A 24,712-nucleotide genomic window follows, 5' to 3' on the forward strand; every position below is an offset into this window, starting at 1 on the left:
TTAACCCCAAAGCCTTACTCCTGTTATACTGTCTCTCCATCTGAAACCTTGGCTTGCTTCTCTAAAAAACCTTAGAAGCTCACATTCATCTTGGCTGTCTATAGCCTAGAAAAGAAATTATTGTCTATATCACGAATTCTGACACTTGTATTTTTATATACTATACAGCACCTAACATAAGATTTTAGACTTAGAGAGAGGTGCTCAACATATTTTCACAAATTTGATACTATTTGGTTTCAATGTTCCCCAAAAATAGGGTCTTGGTCCTGTATTTCTGCATTCCTTTAACTTATGATTCCCTATCCCTTGGTCAGAAGTTGGGGTCCTAAAAAATCACAAGGCTGGGCGCGGTGGCTCATGCCTGTAATCCCAGCACTTTGGGACGCCGAGGCAGGGGATCACAAGGTCAGGAGACTGAGACCATCCTGGTTAACACGGTGAAACCCTGTCTCTACTAAAATTACAAAACATTAGCTGGGTGTGGTGGTGGGCGCCTGTAGTCCCAGCTACCAGGGAGGCTGAGGCAGGAGAATGGTGTGAACCCGGGAGGCGGAGCTTGCAGTGAGCCGAGATTGCGCCACTGCACTCCAGCCTGGGCGACACAGCGACTCTAGGCGACACAGCGACTCTGTCTAAAAGAAAAAAAAAGAAAAAAAAACCACAAGTAATTTTTTTCCCTCTGGCCCTAAGGCCATCCATCGGGAACACAGAGGGAATGCACTGGTGACTGACTGCTGTTCAGACACAACGGGCCTTTGGTGAAGGGGAGGAATAAAAGCGTGCCATAACTCCCACTCTGCTGGCTTTGAAATCAACTGGCTTTCTTAAAGCTGTAGAATTATGCTATTTTCCTTGTTTTGCCAGATCCTCATGAACCCATATAATAAGGCTTGTTTTCCTGTCTATTTTCAACACGGTAACTGTTTTGATAAGCTTTATTACCTGATGGACTGCTATTTTGTTGGTTATTTCTACATAGTAAAGGTGAATCTTCAAAAACATGCACAACTTAGAACCTGGAAAGTACCTTAGAGATTATTTAGTTCAATACCCTTTTTATTTTAAAATTCATTTGATTATTATTATTTTTTGAGGCAGGGTCTCAGTCTGTTACCCAGGCTGGAGGGCAGTGGCTTAATCACTGCTCATTGCAGGCTTGACCTCCCAGGCTCAAGCGATCCTCCTGCCTCAGCCTCCTGAGTAGCTGGGACTACAGGTGTGTGCCACTGTGCCCAGCTAATTTTTTTTTTTTTATTATTGTGGAGATGGGGTCTCATTTGTTGCCCAAGCTGGCCTCAAACTCCTGGGCTCAAGTGATCCTCCCACCTAGGCTTCCTAAACTGCTGAGATTAAAGGTGTGGGTCACCATATTCTGCCTGAATGCCCCTATTTTATAGACCTGTTACTGAAGCATAAGTCTCTGTTTTTCATCAGAAAGAGTCATACAAGCTATTCCCCTGGGATCCTAGGTGATTCCTTAGGAACGGATCACTTTTTCCATTAGATCGGTATCTCCAGAATAACTAGTGGTCATTCCCAGACTTCTGAAATACCAATATGAGGAACTTCTGGACTAGCAAGACCAGATTTTGAGAACAGAAAAATAGGAAGTGTGGTGACCCTTAGGGTCAGCCTGAGCCTTTGACTCATGCACAATTAATCCCAGCCACACTGCTTGTTTCCTCTGGTTGGATTTTTTATTTGAACAGGAAATGCGTTAGGAATAAAATGGTAAGAAGGAGTGCAGGTCTCCTTAGAATCAGATACGAGCAGTCTGACTGCAGTCCTAGGTTCCTCACGGACTCCTTTTGGGTTCTCTCTAAATGCCAGGGGAACTATGTGCTTTATGCAGCCTGACCACGTACAGTATTTTATTCAGGTTTCCATACAAGCCATGTCAGAACTTCTTTCCTGAGAGCTCACATTCATGGTATCACAAATTTACAACACATGTGCTTTGACTGACAAATACCACTGGTCAATTTATTTTTTATTGGCCTTTTGTTTGAGGGGGCAGGTTATAGGCAAGGGATGAGGAATCTGTCTTATGTGAGGCAATTATTAGTGATATTCTATCACTTGTCATAATATGCACTAACTTTTTTCTCTCCTCTCTGTCTTTTCCTTGTCCTAGTCTCTCTTTTTTTTTGAGACAGAGACTTGCTCTGTCACCCAGGCTGCAGCGCAGTGGTGCAATCTCGGCTCGCTGCAACCTCTGCTTTCCAGGTTCCAGCAATTCTCCTGCCTCAGCCTCCCGAGGAGCTGGGATTACAGGCGCCTCCCACCGTGCTGGTAGAGATGAGGTTTCACCATCTTGGCCAGGTTGAGCTCAAACTGCTGACCTCGTGATCCACCCACCTCAGCCTCTCAAAGTGCTGGGATTACAGGCGTGAGCCACTGCGCCCAGCCTCCTTGCACTAATCTCTTATTTTGCTTTTGTTCTTTACTCCCCTCCACCCCCCCACCTTTCTTTTCTCCTCTCTGTTGTTTTTTTAGGATAGTCAGGGGCACTGGCCAACTGTTTTGATTCTTCTTCTAAGAGACAGACTTGTTTCTCAGTTTAAATATAACTCGAGGCCAGGCGTGGTGGCTCATGCCTGTAATCCCAGCACTTTGGCAGGTCGAGGCAGGCGGATCGCTTGAAGTCAGGAGTTCGAGACCAGCTTGGCCAAAATGATGAAACCCTGTCTCTACTAAAAATACAAAAATTAGTCAGGTGTGGTGGCACAAACCTGTAATCCCAGCTATTCGGGAGGCTAAGGCATGAATATCACTTGAACCAAAGAGGCGGAAGTGGCAGTGAGCAGAAATTGCGCCACTGCACTCCCGCCTGGGCGACAATGTGAGACTCCACCCCAAGAAAAAAAAAAAAAATTTATATATATATATTTTAACTCAAAACAGTATGAATAGTCCAAAACAATTACATAGCTTCAGGAAAAGGAAGAAGGGTGACACCTGCTGGAACAAAGATCAGTGGTTCTGATTTCACATAGAATCTCTCTGAGAACAGACACACAAAACTTCACAGAATTATCCCAGAAACAAGATACCCAAAGCACATCAACGAAGCCCAGGCGCCCAGGTTAAGACTAAGAAGAATAGCTAGCATTTACTGAGCTCTTACCTACTACCATATGCTTTCCATGTACAACCTCATCTAATCCTCACAATCACCCTGAGGTAGGTATTATATTATTATCCTCATTTTGTAGATAAGAAAACTGAGGCTGAGAGACTTAAGTAACTAATCCAAGGTCACAGCTATTAAGTGGTGGACTTGGATTTAAACTTAGGCCTGTCAGAATTCTTATCCCCTAAGCTATACTGCCTGCTCTAAATACATATAGACATCTATAAATTACATATATATTTTTTCTCTTATTAATCCTAATGATACTTCTTAAAGGTAAGTAAGTAACAATGAACTAAAAAGGCACGTGGTAAAACACAACAGATCTCAAACATTATCCCACATACTTTTTTTTTTTTTTTTGAGATGGAGTTTCGCTCTTGTTGCCCAGGCTGGACTGCAGTGGCACAATCTTGGCTCTCTGCAACCTCCACCTCCCGGGTTCAAGCAATTCTCCTGCCTCAGCCTCTCAAGTAGCTGGGATTACAGGTATGCACCATCATGCCCAGCTAATTTTGTATTTTTAGTAAAGATGAGGTTTCACCATGTTGGCCAGGCTGGTCTCGAACTCCTGACCTCAGGTGATCCACCCGCCTAGGCCTCCCAAAGTGCTGGGATTACAGGCGTGAGCTACCATGCCTGGCCCCACATACTCTTAAGGTTTCCAAATCCCCTCCTGACATATTCCATCATCAACATTTCATTTACAGACACACTGATCTAATGGAAAAAGTGATTTTCAGTCTAGGAAGTTGAAGCGCCATCCCAAGCACTAGACTTAAAAAACAGGAAGCCTAGATGCAAGTCTGATAAACTATATCTGGCATAAAACAATACTTTCATTTTTTAGTGATTTTGTTTCCCACCAGTAAAATTAATACCTGTTGATGTGACTTGTCATGTATAGAAAAAGAGAAATTAAAATCATTTGTGTCACAAGCTAAGTTTCCCAGAAAAAGGCAAATTGCATAGGTATAACTAACTCCTCCATCCTCAAAGGCTTGTGTTTCCAAATTAAAAGACAGAGCTAAAAAAAAAATGTGAAAGGCATAGAAGGAAAGCTGACTGGTCAGTGTGTTTATTGGTAGTAGATTATCACAGACAGGAGAACAAGATAAAACCATGGATAATTAGTACATCTCATTCTAGTCTCTCTTTCCCAATGTATCCCCCTGCCCGCATCCTCTTCCTTTGGATTCCACTTACATCTTTAAGCTTATTAGGCTTAATTGGTTAAAAGGTAGTCAAGATAAAATCTACAGATTCCAGGTCCTGGCCTGACCTTGAGTCAGTCTTCGGACAGGTGACTCACGATGCCAGGTTCTTTCTGAGAATCTCTCAGATGGCCATACTTCCTAAGAAAAGTTCATGCTACCCACATCCTCTGAACAGCCAGCGGAAGCCACTGCACTCTTGTCCTTTCTCCATTCCATCAGATATGGACTACAGACTCCACTGGGAGAGCTATGAGTAAGGACAGATAAGGTCCCTGCTATAATCTCTTAATCTATTTCTGTCTACCTTCCCAACACTGATTAACAAGAAAGCATAGAGCTGAAGTAGAGACTGAGTATAAAGTGAAGTGTATAAAGTGAGAAACTCTCAAAACAACAGAGCGTGGTGGCATTTTCTCTCATTAATACGTTTTTTTTTTTTGAAACAAGGTCTTGCTCTGTTGCCCAAGCTGTAGTGTAGTGGCGTAAACACAGCTCACTGCAGCCTCAACCTCCTGGGCTCAGGCTCCTGCCTCAGTCTCCTGAGTAGCTGGGACCACAGGCATATACCACTGGTATGCACCACCATGCCTGGCTAATTTTTTTTTTTTTTTTTGTAGAGACAAGGTCCTGCCATGTTGCCCGGGCTGATCTCAAACTCCTGGGCTCAAGGGATACTCTTGCCTTTGGCCTCCCAAAATGCTAGGATTACAGGCATGAGCCACTATACCCAGCCTCTTATCAATCCTAATGATACTTCTTAAAGTTAAGTAAGGTCTGTAATCCCAGCTACTTGGGAGACTGAGGTGGTAGCATCACTTGAGGCTAGGAGTTTCAGACCAGCCTGGGCAACAACGTGAGACCCTGTGTCTTAAAAAATAAAACAAAATTTGTATAATAAAAAATAAATAATCCCAGCACTTTGGGAGGCCAAGGTGGGCAGATCACAAGATCAGGAGTTTGAGACCAGCCTGACCAATATGGTGAAACCCCATCTCTACTAAAAATACAAAAATCAGCTGGGTGTGGTGGCAGGCGCCTGTAGTCCCAGCTACTCGGGAGGCTGAGGAAGGAGAATCACTTGAACCTGGGAGGCGGAGGTTGCAGTGAGCCAAGATCACGCCACTGCACTCCAGCCTTGACAGAATGAGACTCCGTCTCAAAAAACAAACAAATAAATAAATAAACAAAATAAAACAAAATCTAAAAATAAAGAATCTTAATCTCAAAATAGATTTTGAGGATTAAGGTCAAAATCCATTATTCCATTCTTATCACTAAGGATTAGAGAAGTTTGCTAGGTTTTTCTGGGGGGGGGTGTGTGTGTGTGTGTGTGTGTACATGATTTAAGAAATCAAGCCTGTCCCTTTTGTGCCATATGCCAAAGAGCAAGTAATGATATTAATAACACACCTAATAAGTTCTACTGTTTTGATGACTGAGTCATCACAAAATTGGATTGGTCAGAAGCTTCTGTCTTTTAGACACTACTGGTTTCTCTGTTTATGCAGAATGGACTTACGGATATTTGTTGAAATGGTTTATAGTTTATAGTTTGTTCATCTAATCAGAGTGCAAGAAGGGAGAAATACTTGGAAAATCACTGAGAGATAGCTATGACTACCTGTTTTAATTTTTATTTATTTATTTATTTATTTGAGACAGGGTCTCACTCTGTCACCCAGGCTGGAGTGCAGTGATGTGATCATAGCTCACTGACGCTTCCAACTCAATCGATCCTCTTGCTGCAGCCTCCCGAGTTGTTAGGACTATAGGTGCACACCACCATGCCTGGCTAAGTATGACTATCTGTTTTAAATCACTTCCTTTTAAACTGGCTCTGATGAGACAATAGTAAAATGGGGATGTTTTGCACCTGTCTCTTAATTTCCACGTCAAAATTCCTGCTCTATTATTATGCATTAATAAATGGTAGTATTGTTAGCAAAGCCGTATCCAGTTATTTTTTTTCTCCCTCCCCCCACGCCCCATATCAGTTTTTAAAAGAAAAAAAGAGAAATAAAGCCTGAAGTTGGTCAGGTGCAGTGACTCATGCCTGTAATCCCAGCACTTTGGGAGGCCAAGGCAGGCAGACTGTTTGAGCCTAGGAGTTCGAGACCAGCCTGGCCAATATGGCAAAACCCCATCTCTATCAAAAATACTAAAAATTAGCCCAGCGTGGTAGCATGTGCCTGCGGTCCCAGCTACTCATGAAGCTGAGGTGGGAGGACTGCTTGAGCCTAGGAGGCAGAGGTTGCAGTGAGCTGAGATCGCACCACTGCACTGCAGCCTGGGCAACAGAGTGAGACTACTGCCTCAAAAAAAAAAAAGAGAGAGTGTGAGCCTGAAGTGTGGCTATAGCATGGGGGCAGTGGAAAGATAATCCTGGACTTAGAATATGATGAGTTCATATTCTGAGGCCAAGACTTCCCACCTTCAGCCAACAGTCTTTGAATTTTGCTCTCATTATTTATAAAATACAGTTAATAATCCCCACTTTCCTACCTCCCAGGTCTGTGCTGAGGATCAAATGAGAATATAGTTGTGAGAAAATACCATGGAAATTGTAAAATGGTACTAAACTATAAGGCATCATTACGTCCACGCTACTTTGGTATTGCCGAGGACTCTCTAGAGGTTAAGCCACTTCACAAATTCAAAAAGGATCTGGTTGTCGAAACGGGCAGACTCCAAAAATCTAATTTCAAATAGTCTACTATTTGATGAGCAGCTTACCTCGATGGAGGGAAAGATTATCCAATTCTTGGGATGTGAATTCACAAATGCACACAAACAGCCTCTCTCCCTCTTTTAGACTGGGAATGGTCACAATTTCCACAAAACTGCTGGGGAACTGTCCTGAAAAGAAAAGCAAACATATTAAATTTTAATACTGAGATTTCTTTTCCCATCTGTGTACAAGGACAAAAACTTTTCTTCTGAGTCCATGTATAGACCCTAACTTGAAAACTCAGGGAATACTCTTAATTGGATAATCTGTTGGAGAAGAAGTATAGTGCACAAAACTAGATGCGTGCAGAACAGAGGGAATGCAATTCAATTTGGTATGCATTTACTGGGGGCTGCTATATGTAAAGCATGCTGCAGAGGAAAACATAAGTAAGACAGTTTTGGTTTTCAAACATCTAAAAACCTAGTTCAGACAAAAAGTCGAATTCAGACAAATAATAATTCAATCCTGAAATCTGGTATCATAATGTAAGTACACAAATTGTTATGGAAGTTCAGAGAAGGTAGGTAATAGGTCAGGAAGAACACAAAAAACTTCATGAAAACAATAGCATTTGAATCTGAAGGTAGATAAGGTTTTAACAGGTGGTGGGAGAAAGACAGGGCCTGCCAGTTGGAAAGTATCAGAAAGTCTGATTGATTCTACCTTCTATCTCTGGGTATACTTATCTCCAGACCTACCACCTTGGTCCATGCCATCACCATCTCTCACCTGGATTACTGCAGCGACCTTCCAAATGCTTCCCTGCCTTCAGTTTTGTCCCTTTCTATCATTCTTAAGTCTGCAGCAGTGAGTTTTCTAAAATTCAAATCTGATCATGTTCAAAGCACTTTCAGGGTTTCCCATTTCCTTCACTCCTTACCATGGCATACTCTATCTCCCATGATCCAGCTTTTGCTCATCTCTCCAGCCCACCTTTCTCCCTCAACCACTCACACCTCATGCCCTACTAAACTTCTCTAGGTCCCCTGTGTTCTCACATTCCAGGGACCTTCAACAAGCAATCCTCTCTGCCTACCATCTTTCCTTGCTAACTCCTTCTCATCATTTTTGTCTCAGCTGAGATATCATTTCTACTGGGAAATAATTTATCTCCCAAATGTGGGTTAAGTGTCAACAGAGTGTGCTCGAAGGACTCCAACCCAGACTTACATAAATATGAGTATATGCAAGTTAAGGATTGGATTAACACAGATGCATGTGGTGTGGGAAAAGCTTCCACCCTTCCCTAGGCTAATTAATGAAAGAAATCGATGTGAACACATATCCTACAGAATTGAAGAAAGCTAACCAGGTGTGTGGAATGTGGGAGGTAGGTACCATGTAGGGTAAAGGATAACTTTAATAAATTTGGGCCAGCCATGGATACGAGAAGGAGTGAACAGGATGAATCATGCTCCTTTGAAGAAAATGAAAGAAAGATCACTTCTCAGCCTTTTGCCTAAGATCAAATGAAGAATGAAAGAAAGGGTAGAAAATGTTCAAAGAAGACAGACAGAGGAAACAAGGTGGACAGTACCTTGTGTTCCACAAATCATAAAGCTGGTTATGAAAAGCAGTAGTGCCGGGCGCAGTGGCTCACGCCTGTAATCCCAGCACTTTGGGAGGCCGAGGCAGGCGGATCATGACGTCAGGAGATTGAGACCATCCTGGCTAACACAGTGAAACCCCATCTCTACTAAAAATACAAAAAATTAGCCAGGCGTGGCGGCATGTGCCTGTAGTCCCAGCTACTCGGGAGGCTGAGGCAGGAGAATGGCATGAACCTGGGAGGTAGAGCTTGTAGTCAGCCGATATCATGCTACTGCATTCCAGCATGGGCAACAGAGCAAGACTCCATCTCAAAAAAAAAAAAAAAAAAAAAAAAGAAAGAAAAGAAAAGCAGTAGTAAACAACAGGGTTATGAAGAAAGGAATAGCACATTTTGAGAAGAGGAATAATAGCACTGAACACAAAGGATAAAGACCTGTGAAGGGAAAGGGGGTGAAAGGGAAAGACTTGGATAGAAACCTGGGCTGGGGCAGCTGGTGTCTAGTGGTGCAACCTCTTGAAGGAATCAACACAGAGAGATGGAATGGTAACAGAAATCTTCCCCTAACTGGTAGAGACCACAAATGAATACAGAAGGAAAACACAAAAGGATTCTGAAATTTATTGACTTGGGCTTCCCATTTAGCTAGCTTTCTTTTCTTTCCTTCCCTCCTTCCTTTTCTTCCTTTCTTTTTCTTTCTTTTCTTTCTCTTCCTCCCTCCCTACCTCCCTTCCTACCTCCCGTCCTTTTTTATTTATTTATTTATTTATTTATTTATTGAGATGGTGTCTTGCTATGTTGACCAGGCTGGTCATGAACTCTTGGCCTCAAGCAATCCTCCCATCTCAGCCTCCCAAAGTGCTGGGATTATAAGCATGAGCCACCGTGCCCAGCCTTTATTTTTATTTTTATTATTTATTTGTTTATTTAGAGACAGAGTTTCACTCTTGTCGCCCAGGCTGGAATGCAATGGCACAATCTCAACTCACTGCAATCTTCACCTCCTGGGTTCAAGCAATTCTGCAGCCTTGCCTCCTGAGTAGCCGGGATTACAGACACGCACCACCACACCCAGCGAATTTTGTATTTTTAGTAGAGACAGGGTCTCGTCATCTCACCATGTTGGCCAGGCTGGTCTTGAACTCCTGACCCAGGTGATCCACCCACCTCAGCCTCCCAAAGTGCTGGGATTATAGGCATGAGCCACTGTGCCTATAATTTTCTTTCTTTTTTTTTTTTTTGAGGAATAATTTTCTTTTTTTTTTGAGACAGGGCCTCACTCTGTTGCCCAGGCTGGAGTGCAGTGCCAGCCTTTATTTTTAATATGGAAAGAAGTCAGGGCCTGTGGTCCACTATGAGTCTCTTACGTACCTGTAACATCCTCCTTCTTTCCTAGAAGCCAAAATTCATCCACCACTGCCAGCACCTCAATAACATCTCCCACAAAGAGCGGCAGTTCTTCTGATACGCTAGGGCAGAAGTCAAAAATGGCTCGAACCACTGAGCCAGCCTCCATGTTTTATAACCTGGAAAGATAGATCAAGAGAAACAGAAAACATCAATATTTAAGACACTGCAATATAGATCTATTTCTTGGGAATGATAAAGCTTAAGATACAAATATACTTAAAATGAAGCCAAAGCTAAGCAAATAAGTTAGTACTTCCTATTTTATTTTTGAGACAGGGTCTCACTCCCATCGCCCAGGCTGGAGTGCAGTGGAGCAATCACGGCTCACTGTAGCCTCAACTTCCTGGGCTCAGGTGATCCTCCCAGCTCAGTCTCCCAGGAAGCTTGGGCTACAGGCATGTGCCACCGTGTCCAGCTAATTTTTTGTATTTTTACTAGAGGCAGGGTTTCACCATGTTGCCCAGGCTGGTCTCAAACTCCTGGGCTGAAGCAATCTGCCTGCCTTGGCCTCCCAAAGTGCTGGGATTACAGGCATGCTCCACTGTACCTGGACTCATATTTTAAAATATCAAAGTTATTTCTCATTTCTTTTTCCTTTTTGCGGGGGCGGGGAAACAGGTCTCACTTTATCACCCAGGCTGGAGTGCAGTGCTGTGATTATAGCTCACTGCAGCCTCCAGCTCCTGGGCTCAAGTGATCCTCCTACCTCAGCTTTCTGAGCAGCTGGAACTACAGGTGCACAGCACTGTGCCTGGCTTTTTTTTTTTTTTTTTTTTTTTTTGAGATGAAATCTTGCTGTGTGTTCCACACTGGAGTGCAGTGGCACAATCTTGGCTCACTGCCACCTCTGCCTCCTGGCTCAGCCTCCCAAGTGATTCTCAAGGCTCAGACTCCCAAGTAGGTAGGACTACAGGCATGCGCCACCATGCCCAACTAATTTTTGTATTTTTAGTAGAGACAGGGTTTTGCCACATTGGCCAGGCTCATCTCAAACTCCTGGCCTCAAGTGATCTGCCTACCTCAGCCTCCCAAAGTGCTGGGATTACAGGCGTGAGCCACTGCCTGCGGCCTTTTTTTTTTTTTTTTTTTTTTTTTTTTTGTAGAGATGAGATGTCACTTTGTTACCCAGGCTAGTGTTGAACTCCTGGCTTCAGTGATCCTCCTGCTTTGGCCTCCCAAAGTGTTGGGATTCCAGGCATGAGCCACCACACTCGGTCTAATTTAAAAATAATAATTTCCTCATATATTTTTCATTTGGCCCACAAAGGAATTCAGGAACAAAACAAAACAAAAACCCTAGACCTCTCAGTGATAGAAAAGATTCAAGTGTCAGCAAATGTAGGCTTTTCAGAATGCCTGAAGAGGGCAGTAAGGAAATTAACATTTTTAAAGCACCAGACAACATGGTAACTTTAAAATACAATACTTTAAAAAGTAGAGATTTTAAATATGGCATTTTATTCCCCATAGATCTTAAAGATTAGGATACTAAGGCTCAGTATAGTTAGAAAACATTATTTGTCCAAGATCACAGTGCTCACAGCAGCAGGGCCAGGACTCAAACTGAGAGCATTCTGGTTCCTACCTACTGAGACTATCTGCAAACAAATGTACCACAACCTGAAGAACAGCAGCAGAACCATGCCTCAAAGGCCTAGACGGAAAACCTATTGGGGGCTGGCACGGTGGCTCGTACCTGTAATCCCAGCACTTTGGGAGGCCGAGGTGGGCAGATCACCTGAGGTGAGGAGTTTTGAGGCCAGCCTGGGCAACATGGTGAAACCCCGTCTCTACTAAAAATACAAAAATCAGTCAGGCACGGTGGCGGGTGCCTGTAATCCCAGCTACTTGGGAGGCTGAGGCAGGAGAATCACTTGAACCCGGGAGGCCAAGGTTGCAGTGAGCCGAGATCGCGCCATTGCGTTCCAGCCTGGGTGACGGAGTGAGACTCGGAAAAGGAAAAAGGAAAAGGAAAAGGAAAGGGAAAACCTATTGAATGGCTCATGCCTGTAATCCTAGCACTTCGGGAGACTAAGGCTAGAGGATCAGTTGCAGTCAGGAGTTCAAGACCAACCTAGGCAACACAGCAAGACTTCACCTCTATTTTAGAAAAAAATAGTTAGAAAAGTAAAAATCTGTAAGAAAGGAAGAAAGGACTATGTAGATGGCACTCCAGACAAGATTTAGCATCCTATGCCAGATCAAGTATGTTTTCGGTTCACAGAAGTCAGTGGCCCAACCCCAGAGAGTATCCTTGTACTGTTACGGTGTCTGTGCTATAATAAGACAGTGTGTCCATTACCTTGATGCATGTGGCTGGGGAACCTACGTATGTATTGAAGCAGCAGAAAGACAGGACATAAGTAGTGGACATCCATCCATCTGTAGACAATCAGCCTTGATGACAGCTACATTTCTCCCTAGGTCTTTTAAAGGAGCAGCTGAAGATCACCAGAGTATCCAGGCCTGAAATCTATTTTCTTTTCTTTTTAGAGATGGGGTCTTGCTCTGTTGCCCAGGCTGGAGTGCAATAATAGCTCACTGCAGCCTTGAACTCCTGGGCTCGAGTGCTCCTCCTGCCTCAGCCTCCCAAGTACAAGTCTATTTTTCTTTAACCATCTCAAGTACTTATTTGGTCTTGGTAGAGATGAATGAGGACTCTACCTTCCATCTCACATACAATCATTATCACATAAAAAAGCATGAAGTGCCTAATTACAAAAAAAGAAAAGGTAGTGGTAGCTCTGTTAATTTTATTTATTTTTAAGACAGGGTCTTATTCTGAGGCCCAGGCTGGAGTGCAGTGGCTCACTGTAGCCTCAATATCCAGGGCTCAAGCAACCTTCCCACCTCAGCCTCCTGGGTACATATGGCTACAGGTATGCATAACCATGCTCAGCTAATTTTTTTTGTACTTTTTTGTAGAGACAGGGTTTTACTATGTTGCCCAGGCTGGTCTCAAACTCCTGGGCCACCCACCTTGGCCTCCCAAAGTGCCAGGGGGTTACAGGCAGAAGCCACCATACCTGACCTCTGTTAATTTATAATCCAGCCAGGCACAGCGGCTCATGCCTGTAATCCCAGCACTTTGGGAGGCCGAGGCAGGTGGATCACCTGAGGTTGGGGAGTTCGAGACCAGCCCGACCAACATGGAGAAACACCGTCTCTACTAAAAATACAAAATTAGCCAGGTGTGGTGGTGCATGCCTGTAATCCCAGCTACTCAGGAGGCTGAGGCAGGAGAATCACTTAAACCCAGGAGGCAGAGTTGTGGTGAGCCAAAATCGCACGATTGCACTCCAGCCTGGGTGACAAGAGCAAAACTATGTCTCAAAAAAAGAAATTATATCCAAGAAAACACTGATGTGGATAAACATATTAGGAATATAATAAATCATTTAGTTTATTAATATGGAGTACCTAGAAGATGTTAATAAATCATGCTGCACAAACATTACCTATTTAATTTGTACTGTCAAGCAAAAGTAGGTTATCTTTGTGTTAATTATAGACTTTTTGTCTATAATAAGATGACTTGAATCCACAGTGGAAAAGAGAAGTGGTAAGTGGGTATTTCCCACAGATGCTACTAACACATTTTCTCTAAGTATTACCAAAAAAAACCTAATTATAATTACATGCTGAGGAGGCAGCATATATGAATGTAAAGCACTAGGCTTCTGTAGTCAGAGAGACCCAGGTCCACAGCCCAGCTCCACTATTTATTAGCGATTTCACCTTGGACATCTTAAACTCTCTGGGCTTCAGTTTCCTCATCCAGAAAAATGGAGATAATCATACTTTCATAATAACCATCAAGGCTATTATAGTTATAACAGTGCCTAACATTCATTGAGTACTTCCTAGGTACATGCATTTACCATGTACTTCCCTGAGTCCTCACAAGGACCCTATCATATGTTATTGGTTCCCATCTGGCAGGTGGGGACACGGGATCAGAGAGATGATAGCTGTCCAAGGTCACATAGTAAGTCAGAGGTGTAATGGGAACCCAAATCTGTCTGTCTCCGAAGCCTTAACCAGTATACTAACAGCGTGAAGGCACCTAGGTCAGGGCTGGTGTAGTAGCTGCTCAATAAACATTAGTCATTATTACAAAGCATCATTTCCATAATCAACTGCAAGCTCAAATTTGTGTCACTGATATAGCATCACCAGAGAATGTGCTATTTCAAACATTTAAACACTACAGAGCTTACCATTTCTACATGTCAAAACCTGGTTAACTTTGATTGTTTAAAAATAGACACACTCCAGACTTCCCTGACTTCTTTATTAGAAGACCTTGAACATGAGTTACTCTTTGGCTGATGAGTCCAAGTTCATTATTAAGACTACACATTACTGTATTAAGCTGTGATACACAATACCAGCACTGTCTATCTTTTAGGCTTTTCTCTTTCAATGTCAGCCTACCCTCTGCTCTCCTCCGTCAACTTTTCCACCCCTTTGCTATATTGCTGTTTATGATCTGCTATGGAGGGGAGACCACACGCATACTACCAAAATTATGTAAAGTTCCCAGATAAATAAAAGTAAACAAGCTCTAAATGCGAGGCTAACAAACTCTACTGTGGTGGGAAAGGACACATGTTCATGGTAGAGTTTTTCAACAGTTATTTTTATGTGCACTGAGGCCCCTTTCTTACTTTCTGGCTGTCTTCCAGAGGACCGAAGTTGCCAGATGTCAGATTTCCACATAAGGGTGGTGTCCTAAGTATTTTCTTAAAAAAAAAAAAAACCACACATAATGTCGTGCAAACTTCTTAGCCATCTAGATGTTTATGTTATTAAAACAATTCCTTAACCTTGGGCCAAAGTAGATACTATTTTTCTTCTTATACTACATTTTCTCAAATTTCATCTCACTATCAGACTAGATATATCTAATTATCTAAAATATCAAGTAAAGAATTAGCATAAACCCCATATGATTACTTAGAGAACTACCCCATTACACAAAGGGAGTAATGCTTGTAATCTGAAAGAGTTAAAGCTTCTCCCAGAGAACCTTTTCACTCTACCAGAAAATGACTCAGAAGCAGAGGAGAATCTGGCTCAATAAATACTTTTACTGACTGACCTCCTACTCCATTGGAATGAGTGCATAATCACTGAGGAGCACACACCCTAGAAGGGTACTGAAGTCAAGGCCTCGCTAAATTACATGATTCATGTGTGAGACCCAAAAGTATGTATAATATGATGAATCTCATCTGTCTTCTCTGCCCTGTATACACTATGAAAAGCAGCTACTCTTATTCATGCCAGGGCCATTTTAGAAGCCTAAGCATATATTTTGAAACAATCATAAATGGCTTCTATAAGCTGTTCCACGAACTCCAGATAGAAGTAAAAAGAACTGCAGAGGAAATCAGAACACAGATGGGCTTGAGAGAACGCTGAGGAAATTACTGCTTATATGGCATGATTTCAGGGACAGCAGAAAAATTTGCTATGAAAACACCATCTTCTTCCCTTGCTGGTGAATGCCTGTCTTTCCACCTTTAGAGAGTTATTCTGCATTTGAAATACAGATATTGGAAAGAAAATTCTTCAAACCCTTTTAGAATATAAACTCTGTGAAGGAAGAGGTTTATTGTGTTCACTGGTCTACAGCAGTGCCTGGCACATAAAATATTTTCAGATTTTTAGTGAACAAATGATTTGTTGAAGTTTGGGAAAATATATGAAACTCTTTTTTTATTCTTATCTTTTAAAAATTTTTTTCCAATAATCCAACCTGTCACAATATATGAAACTACTCATATCAAAATCTCAAGTTCTATCTAAAACTAAATTAACCATCTCTTCCCCAAAAATAGTTTTACTTTCCAGCTTGTCTATCTATGTATGGCACTGGCAACAGCGCCATAGAAATGTCATAGAAATCTTCCAGGTCAAGCATTAATATCTTGGACTTCTTCATCCTCTATGGCAGATGGTACACTAAGAACAACAGCTACTGTATGATTATCTACCAAGTGTCAGACACTGATTTAGGAGCTTAAATCCTCACGACTCCGCAAGGTAGACAGCAAGTCTCCAAAGCCAGGGTGCCTGCATTCCAATCCCAGCTCCACCACTGAGCAATTTACTCAATCTCTTTAGCTGACAAATAGCTAAACAAGAACCCGAATTCAGGCCTGTTTGATTCCCATGCCCACGTTCTTTTTATGGCAAACATCACTTTTCTTAAACTTCATTGGTTCTTTCTTCAACATCCTCTAGACTTCCATTTTTCTGTTTCTCCAACATTTAACTATGAAAATTTTCAAACAGCGAGGTTGAAAGAATTTTACACCCACCACCTAGATTCTAGCATTAACATCTTACTGCAGTTACTTTATCACATATTATCTATCCTTTTATTCGTTTATCAATTTGTGTTATTTTTTGGATGCATTTCAAATATATATATTTTTTATTTTGATGCACTTCAAAATAAACCATAAACATTTCCCACCAAACTTTGACATATATGTCTTAACTAGAGTCCAATATTTGTTTACAGTTTTTGTTGTTGTTTTTTTCTTTTTTGAGACAGGGTCTCTGTCACCTAGGCTACAGTGCAGTGGCATGATCTTGGCTTACTCTAACCTCTGCCTCCCAGGCTCAGGTGATCCTCCCACCTCAGCCTCCTGAATATCTGGGATCACAGGCGTGTACCACCACACCTGGCTAACTTCTTTACAGAGGTTTTGCCATGTTGCCCAGGCTGGTCTTGAACTCCTTGACTCAGGTGCTCTGCCCTCCTTGGCCTCCCAAATTGCTGGGATTACAGGCGTGAGCCACCACGCCTGGCCAGCAGTTTTTTTTTTGTTTTTGTTTTTTTAAAGTACTTTTTCCTCTCTCTACTGGCCAAGGAATTACAAATTCTGAATTTTAACAGAATTGCAGTTCTGTTCTCCCCACTAAAATGGCAGTAAATCTGATTAATCTTTCTAAAATATCAATTTTTATATATAACACAGTTGGATAAGAATTCACAGGTCCTCCTATTTTCTATAATTCATACATTCAACGAATATTTATCAAGCCAAATGGCATCAACCAAAGCCCTATGCAAACTAAAAATATGGCTTGACTGGGTAAACTAATCATTTGATGACCCTTCACCCAACATTCTAAGTATTTATTCTCTAATCCTGTTGGTGGCAGACAGTAGCGTTTAGAGTCTCCTCTATTGTCCTAAGCAATTCAACTCCTATCACCAAGTATCTACCCAAATGGGAAAAAAATAAAGCCTGAGCATTAATCTCAAAAGGAGACACTCATTCAGTCTTACCCATTCAATGTGGGGGTCGGGGAAGGACTCAAATCTGCAGTGATTTTTTTTGTGCCTCAAGGATAGTTTAATACTTTCTATGGACTAAAGCCTTTGGCAGTTATCTATTAATCCAGCTTTGCTCCAATGATGTGTCCAGGAACCTTCCAGGTGTTGTGTGGGAGATAAGTTACAGTCCCTGCACCCAAGAAGCTTAGTTTAGTCCCCACCAATTCCCAAAACATATTCTGAGGACATTAATCTTTGTGCTCCAAGATACAAGAGCTCCATGATCATGATAAACTCCAGGAAGGCTATAAACCATATTTCCTTCTTAGAGGAGCATAAAAAAAATTAGCATATTAAAGACTGAGAATTTGGCAAGAATCCTTTTCAATCTGGCATTTCTAAACTTGTCTAGCCACAGCACGCCGTTTTCGGCCCCACTTCAGATTTGTGTAACCTTGTCCCACTCCACTTGTCATTCATAAATAATATTCAGGGCAGTCCCATCCAAACGAAATGTCTCAGCTCCCATAAGGCACTTTCCACTCAGAACTTGTTTTCTGGTTTACTGCTGTTTATTTCCTCCATGGTCAGTCCCACATATTTAAACACTTTCCACACCCGGAGTACTTCCCCCAAATGATGCCACTTCTCCTGCTCAGGTCCACTCATTTGCCATGTCTTAAGTCCTGCAGCCCTTGCTCTTATATCATCCATCTTGCAGATTTGTGAGACATTGGACTGGACATGTAAAAGTTAAAAGCCATGAGAGTAAACGTATCAGAGAAAACATATTCAGAAATAAAATAAAATTTACAATGTAGGGCCGGGTGCGGTGGCTCAGGCCTGTAATCTCAGCACTTTGGGAGGCCGAGGCAGGCGGATCATCTGAGGTCAGGAGTTCAAGACAAGCCTGGCCAACGTGGCGAAACCCCATCTCTACTAAATATACAAAAAAATTAGCCAACTGTGGTGATGCATGCCTACAATCCCAGCTACTCAAGAGGCTGAGGCAGGAGAATCATTTGAACCCAGAAGGTAGAGGTTGCAGTGAGCCAAGATTGGGCCACTGCACTCCAGCCTGGGCAACAGAGTAAGACTCCGTCTCAAAAAAAAAAAAAAAAAGTTACAATATGTATCACTGTAAAGTGCTACAACACAGATGAACCTTGAAGACATTAAGCTAAGGCTGTCCTCAGTGGCTAATGCCTGTAATCTCAGCACTCTGGGAGACCGAGAGGAGAGGATCACTTGAGCCCAAAAGGGCAACATAGTGAGACCCCAACTCTACAAAAAATTAGAATTAAAAAAAAAAATTAGCTGGGCACAGTGGCAGGTGCCTATAGTCTCAGCTATTCAGGAAGCTGAGGTGGGAGGGTTGCTTGAGCCCAGGAGACTGAGGCTGCCATGAACAGTGATTGTGCCACTGCATTCCAGCCTGAGCCACAGAGTGAGACCCTGTCTTAAAAAAAAAGATATTAAGCTAAGTGAAATCTGCCTGACACAAAAGGACAAATACTGCATGAATAAGGTATGCAAAGGGGTCAAATTCATAAGAGATTAAAAGCTGAATGGTGGTTGCCAGCGGGTAGGGGCGAGAAGAGGAGATAGGGAGTTAGTATTTAATGGGTACAGCATTTCAGTTTAGGAAGATAAAAAAAGTTCTGGAGATGAATGGTAGTAATGGTTGAAAAGCAATGTGAATTACTTAATGCCACAAAACCGTACACTTAAAAATGGTTAAAATGGTAAATTTTATGTTATGTACACTTACCACAATAAAAAAAAATTTTTAAGGTATGTCATAAAATGTGAATGTGAAATAAAGCCTGGAGGACTCAGTAATGTTTATTTTATTTTTTGAGATGGAGTCTAGCTCTGTTGCCCAGACTGGAGTGCAGTGGCTCGATCTCGGCTCACTGCAACCTCCACCTCCTGGGCTCAAGCAACTCTCGTGCCTCAGCCTCCTGAGTAGCTGGGATTACAGGTATGCACCACCACACCCAGCTAATTTTTGTATTTCTAGTAGAGATGGGGTTTCACCTTGTTGGCCAGGCTTGTCTCGAACTCCTGGCCTCAAGTGATCTGCCCGCCTTGGCCTCTCAAAGAGCTGGGATTACAGGTGTGAGCCTCCGTGCCTAGCCAGTAATTTTTATTAAGCAACATATCTTCAAGTCTGGACATACTTCATTAAAAAATCTCCTGAGATCACAAACTATAAACTTTTACCCTGATAGACACTGATATCAAACAGTTTAATAAGTAATTTCTAATGTGGCCTTTGGAATCAAAGTCTGAACTTGGCACAGATTGAGGATACTGAAAATCTGCCCTTTCAGGTCTGCCCCAGCCTGCCCTGTGTTCCCGGAGGCTGGTCCACCAGAACTGAGCAAGGCCTCCCCCATCTCTGGCTTTCAGTTGGGTTCAGCCAATGGGTGGCACTGGCAGGAGGTCTGAAGGCAGAGGGACGGTGAGATGGTGATATTTACTCCCCTGGCTCTCTCCCTGCTGGGCTGTGAGTTGGCTGCATTGTTCTATTAAACACCACAGCTACCATATGAAGACCTCCTCAAAACAGCTTTCTCTTGCATCAGGTAACCATCCCATCCCCCACCCCTTCAGGAGCAGGGTGGCTCTCCAGCTAGCCTTGACATATGGTACAATCCTTTGTTATTTTCCCTAAACGTCTCCATTCTGCTTTAAGTTGGACCTCTTCCAATTACCCAATTTGAGTGTGCCTTCTGTTTTCTGCTGGGCGCCTGAGTGATACATGCCCAAAAGGATGACTTGGATTTATGATAACAACACATGAAAAGAATGGGGATGGCTAGGCACAGTGGCTCACACCTATAATCCCAGCACTTTGGGAGGCAGAGGAGGGTGGATTGCTTGAGCCCAGGAGCTCGAGACCAGCCTGGGCAACATGGTGAAATCCTGTCTCTATAAAAACACAAAAATTAGCTGAGCGTGGTAGTGCATGCCTGCAGTCCCAGCTACTGGGGAGGCTGAGGTGGGAGGATAACTTGAGCCCAGGAAGTCGAGGCTGCAGTGAGCCTAGATCATGCTACTGCAATCCAGCCTGGGCAACAGAGCGAGACCCTGTCTCAAAAAATAAATAAATAAAAATAAATAAAATAAAATAAAGAATTGAGCAAAGTGTATAGAAAACTATAAAAATAGTTCCCTAAATCCACCATTCTAAATCCAGGTGAGAGATAAGCACTGGAGACATACATTTTGAAGGCTTAAAAAACATTTAGAAAAATATTAATGCCTGGGTTCCCGGTACTCCCCTAAATTAGTCAGTATATTCTTTCAAAAAGCACTGGTGAGGCTGGGCACGGTGGCTCACGCCTGTAATCCCTGCACTTTGGAAGGCCAAGACAGGCAGATCCCTTGGGCCCAGGAGTTCGAGTCCAGACTAGGCAACATGGCAAAACCCTGTCTCTACAAAAATGTAAAAATTAGCTGGACGTAGTGGTGAACACCTGTGGTTCCAGCTACTCAGGGCGGGGGTATGGGGGAGCAGCTCTGAGGTGGCATTGCTTGAACCTGGGAAGTGGAGGTTGCAGCAAGGTGAGATCGCACTACTGCACTACTGCACTCCAGCCTGGGCGACAGAGCGAGACCCTGCCAAAAAAAATAAATAAATAAAATTCAAATTCTGGGGTCCCAGAACAAAACTTCTGAAGGGGTTTCCTTAACTGAAAGATAAAAGACGGCTGTCTCTCCTTTCTTGCTTACTCTACCAGGGGAGACTGCCTACCTCGGAAGAGCTGGGAAAGAGATTCCCTTTCTGTAGGGGCGGTCCAGCGGAAGTTCCTTCAAAAGAATATGCTTCCATGAGTATCCTTATGTTTTGGAACTGCTTTCCAGAAAACATTACCTTTCGGGAACGAGAATCTATTTTAAAAATCTCAGGTCCCAGCAATGAGAAGGAATATCTAACCTTAAAAGCAACTGCACATCTCTTGTCCTTGACAATACAAGAACTCATACAAGACAACATGAAGGCTAAATGAGTAATTTTTTCCCTTCGCATGAAAGGACGAGAGGTGTCAGAAAATGAACTCTAAATCTGCTTCAGGAAGGAAGGAAATGAGAGAAGCTAGGAAAACAGCACTTCCTCCTATGGTTTATGCTGCTGGAGTTCACTCCGGACAGGTCAGCAGTCACAGCCAGGTTCCTCAGAGATTCCTCAGATAACTAGCAACAGATGAGGGAAAAGCAGGACCCCTCTTGGCCGCGGCATCCCCACATGGCTGAGAAGTACGGCCTGGGCCATCTGCTCTTCAACAGCGGCCTCCTACCCTGCATGCTCCCAGGACCGCAGCACTGACTCACCACACGGACTCTGGTTCCACAGGGTACAGAATGTCGAACTGGAAGAACAAATGAAAACCCTGCGCTGGCTCAGGTGGGCTCACCAGAGAAACTAGGGTAGGAAAGTAAAGGAATTTGCTGTCCTATACTGTCTGAAACTATTTATATTGCAAGACTTTGCTGATTTCAAACTTGGCCCAAGTTGGAAGGCAACAACTCCAGATGGAACAGGATACATGTCAGAGCTTCCACCAATCGTGGAAGGCCGCCTTAGTCCTTCTCAGGATTTAAACTGAGCAACCCTTGTCTAAACCACCCAAACACTTCTATAATTTTTTTTTGTTTTACGAAAGAATTTAAAATAAGAAAGCTTCAGGATTGACTCTCACAGTACAGTAGTTTTAACTAATTTACAGCTTCTACACCACCCATATTAAACTGCTGTTTTCCTTCCATTTTTAGCTCTTTTTTAAAAAAATTACTTCTATATCTCTACATCAGTTTTGTCTTTTTAATGAAACTGCACTGGTGGAGGGAGGTCCCAAGATTAATATTTCAGGACCTACAAAGTTTGAGGAAATTTACATTCAAGAAATATTTTCAAATGGGTTAACCTAGGAGTTCCTAAGTATCCGCTCAGATTCACATTTTTAAATAATGCATGAATCTCAATTATGGGTGGAAATTTAAGAACCACTGACTCATAACTAAATAAACTGGACATGTCAGAGCTAAGTAGCAGAGCAACATATTAAAATTAACAGCTCCACTATGTTGTAGATGTAATACACATGATAGCAGTTGCAGACGTGCAGATTAAGGTGAAACTATAAAGTGAAACTTTAGGGTGTGGCTATAGATAACAAAGAACACAATAAACGTGTAAAAACAGGCAGTTTTTAAGACAGTTTCCAGAAGACACTAAGAAAATTTATTAACCCAGTGTTCCAAGTTGTGAGGACAAATGTTAGCGAGATCTGCAGGGCAGGCATCTTGTTTCTTTTTCTTATCTGTTTCAAGCACAAACTTGTGTTTCTGCTACAGAAGATTTAAAAAGACATGAGGAATTTCTCTACCTTTCAACCTATTTTTTTTGACATAGGGTCTCACTCTGTTGCCCAGGCTAGAGTGCAGTGATGATCACAGCTCACTGCAGCCTTGACCTCCCAGACTAAAGTGATCCTCCCACCTTAGCCTCACAAGTAGTTGGAACTATAGGCGTGTGCCCCCACACCCAGATAATTAATTTACAAATTTTTTTCTTTTTTTGTACAGACAGGATTTCGCCATGTTGCCCAGGCTGGTCTTGAACTCGTGAGTTCAAGCAATCCTCCAGCCTCAGCTTCTCAAAGTGCTGGGATTACAAGCATGAGCCACTGCCTGGCCTCAACCTATTTTAAGATATAAAATATCCTTGATATTTTGGAAGAAAAATCAGGAAAGGAATTCAGAAAACAGAAGATTCTGAGGAAGAAAAACTGGGAGGAAACAAACTGTCCAACTGGAGTTAAAAATAGCTAAGATCATTAGCAGGGTAAGTGACTTTAGATCATTTTAAGGAGTACCAACGTTTGAGCACCATGGAAAACCAGGGATGAGCAGCTTTACACAAACAACAACAAAAACTGCAGTACTGCTTGCCTTTTATAGAAACTACAGCCACTATACTTGAAAATAAAATGTATACATAATTTCAAGATGAACCAGAGAATATGCCACAACATGGCAAACCCAATGAATGCTGATTCTTTAGATGGTGTCAAAAGAATTCAATGTCCTTCTTCTTTTGAGTCAGGGTCTCTCTCGCTCAGCCACCCAGGGGAGAATGCCTACCTGGGAAGAGCTGGGAAAGGGGTTCCCTTTATGTAGGGGCTGTCAGGCGGAGGTTCCTTCAAAAGAATATGCTTCCACGAGCATCCTTATGTCTTGGAACTGAACTCTCCCGTCAACATTACCTTTTGGGAATGAGAATCCATTTAAAAAATCTCAGGTCCCAGCAATGAGAAGGAATATCTAACCTTAAAAGCAACTGCACATTTCTCTTGTCCTTGACAATACAAGACAATGTGAAGGCTAAATGAATAATTTCTTCTCTTTGCGTGAAAGGATGAGAGGTGTCAGAAAGTGAAGTTTGGAGTGCGGTGATGCAATCTCGGCTCACTGCAACCTCTGCCTCCTGCACTCAAGTGATCCTCCTGCCTCAGCCTCCCATGTAGCTGGGACCACAGGCATGCACCACTATGCCTGGCTAATTTTTTATATTTTTTGTAGAGATGGGTTTCATCATGTTGGCCAGGCTGGTCTCGAACTCCTGAGCTCAAGCAATCCGCCTGCCTCGGCCTCTCGAAGTGCTGGAATTACAGGTGTGAGCCATGGTGCCTGGCCTCTCAATGTCGTAGATGTTCAAGCCTTTTTTCTCTCTCTAAGACACAGAGGATATACATCTTTCTTATCCATTCAAGAAAGCAAATGGGAATGTTCATGAGTAAAGTTAATGCTATTTCGTGGAAAATCTTGACCCACATTAATTTATTAAAGTTCTGATTTAAAATGTTAGTTCTTAGCCAGACGCAGTGGTGTGTGCCTATAATTCCAGTTCTTTGGGAGGCCAAGGTGGGACGATTGCTTGAGGCCAGGAGTTCACGTCCAGCCTGGGCAACATAGCGAGACCCCATCTCTGAAAAAAAAATTTAGTTCAGAGACTAACAATATTTCCATGATATGTTCTGGTAAAGGATGGCTGCCCTTCACAAAAGCAAGGGAGTATTTATTTGGTGGGAAATGTGCCAAAATGATTCTAATTACTTTAAGCTGAATTTTGAAAAAGAGAAAAGAAAAAGTACAAAGCCCCAGATATAAAACTGCAAGGCGTGAGCCGACATCGTGCCACTGTACTCCAGCCTGGGAGACAGAGGGAGACTCGGTCTCAAAAAGAAAAAAAAAAAAAACTGCAAGGCAGGATAATATTTAATGAAGAAAACAGAAAACAAATGCAAGTGAGCTTGAAACAATACTCAGAGGTTAGGACATCCATACAGTATATCAAGGCCCA

The 24,712-nt window shown here is 42.6% G+C and overlaps 1 protein-coding gene across 5 annotated transcripts in view; it reads right to left on the minus strand.

Moving 5' to 3' along the window:
• Positions 1 to 24,712, minus strand: part of DNMBP (dynamin binding protein) — a 135,469-nt gene that overhangs the window by 88,423 nt on the left and 22,334 nt on the right. For all 5 annotated transcript variants that reach the window (XM_063670143.1, XM_063670142.1, XM_054435548.2 and 2 more), the window contains 2 exons: positions 10,005 to 10,159; positions 7,087 to 7,209 (listed from right to left, as the gene is read on the minus strand). In XM_063670143.1, the coding sequence (XP_063526213.1) occupies positions 7,087 to 7,209; positions 10,005 to 10,149 (268 nt within the window). In that variant the 5' untranslated portion in view covers positions 10,150 to 10,159. The remainder of the gene's footprint in view (positions 1 to 7,086; positions 7,210 to 10,004; positions 10,160 to 24,712) is intronic.

Source organism: Pongo pygmaeus, chromosome 8, assembly GCF_028885625.2.
Source record: "Pongo pygmaeus isolate AG05252 chromosome 8, NHGRI_mPonPyg2-v2.0_pri, whole genome shotgun sequence".
Lineage (NCBI taxonomy): Eukaryota > Metazoa > Chordata > Mammalia > Primates > Hominidae > Pongo > Pongo pygmaeus.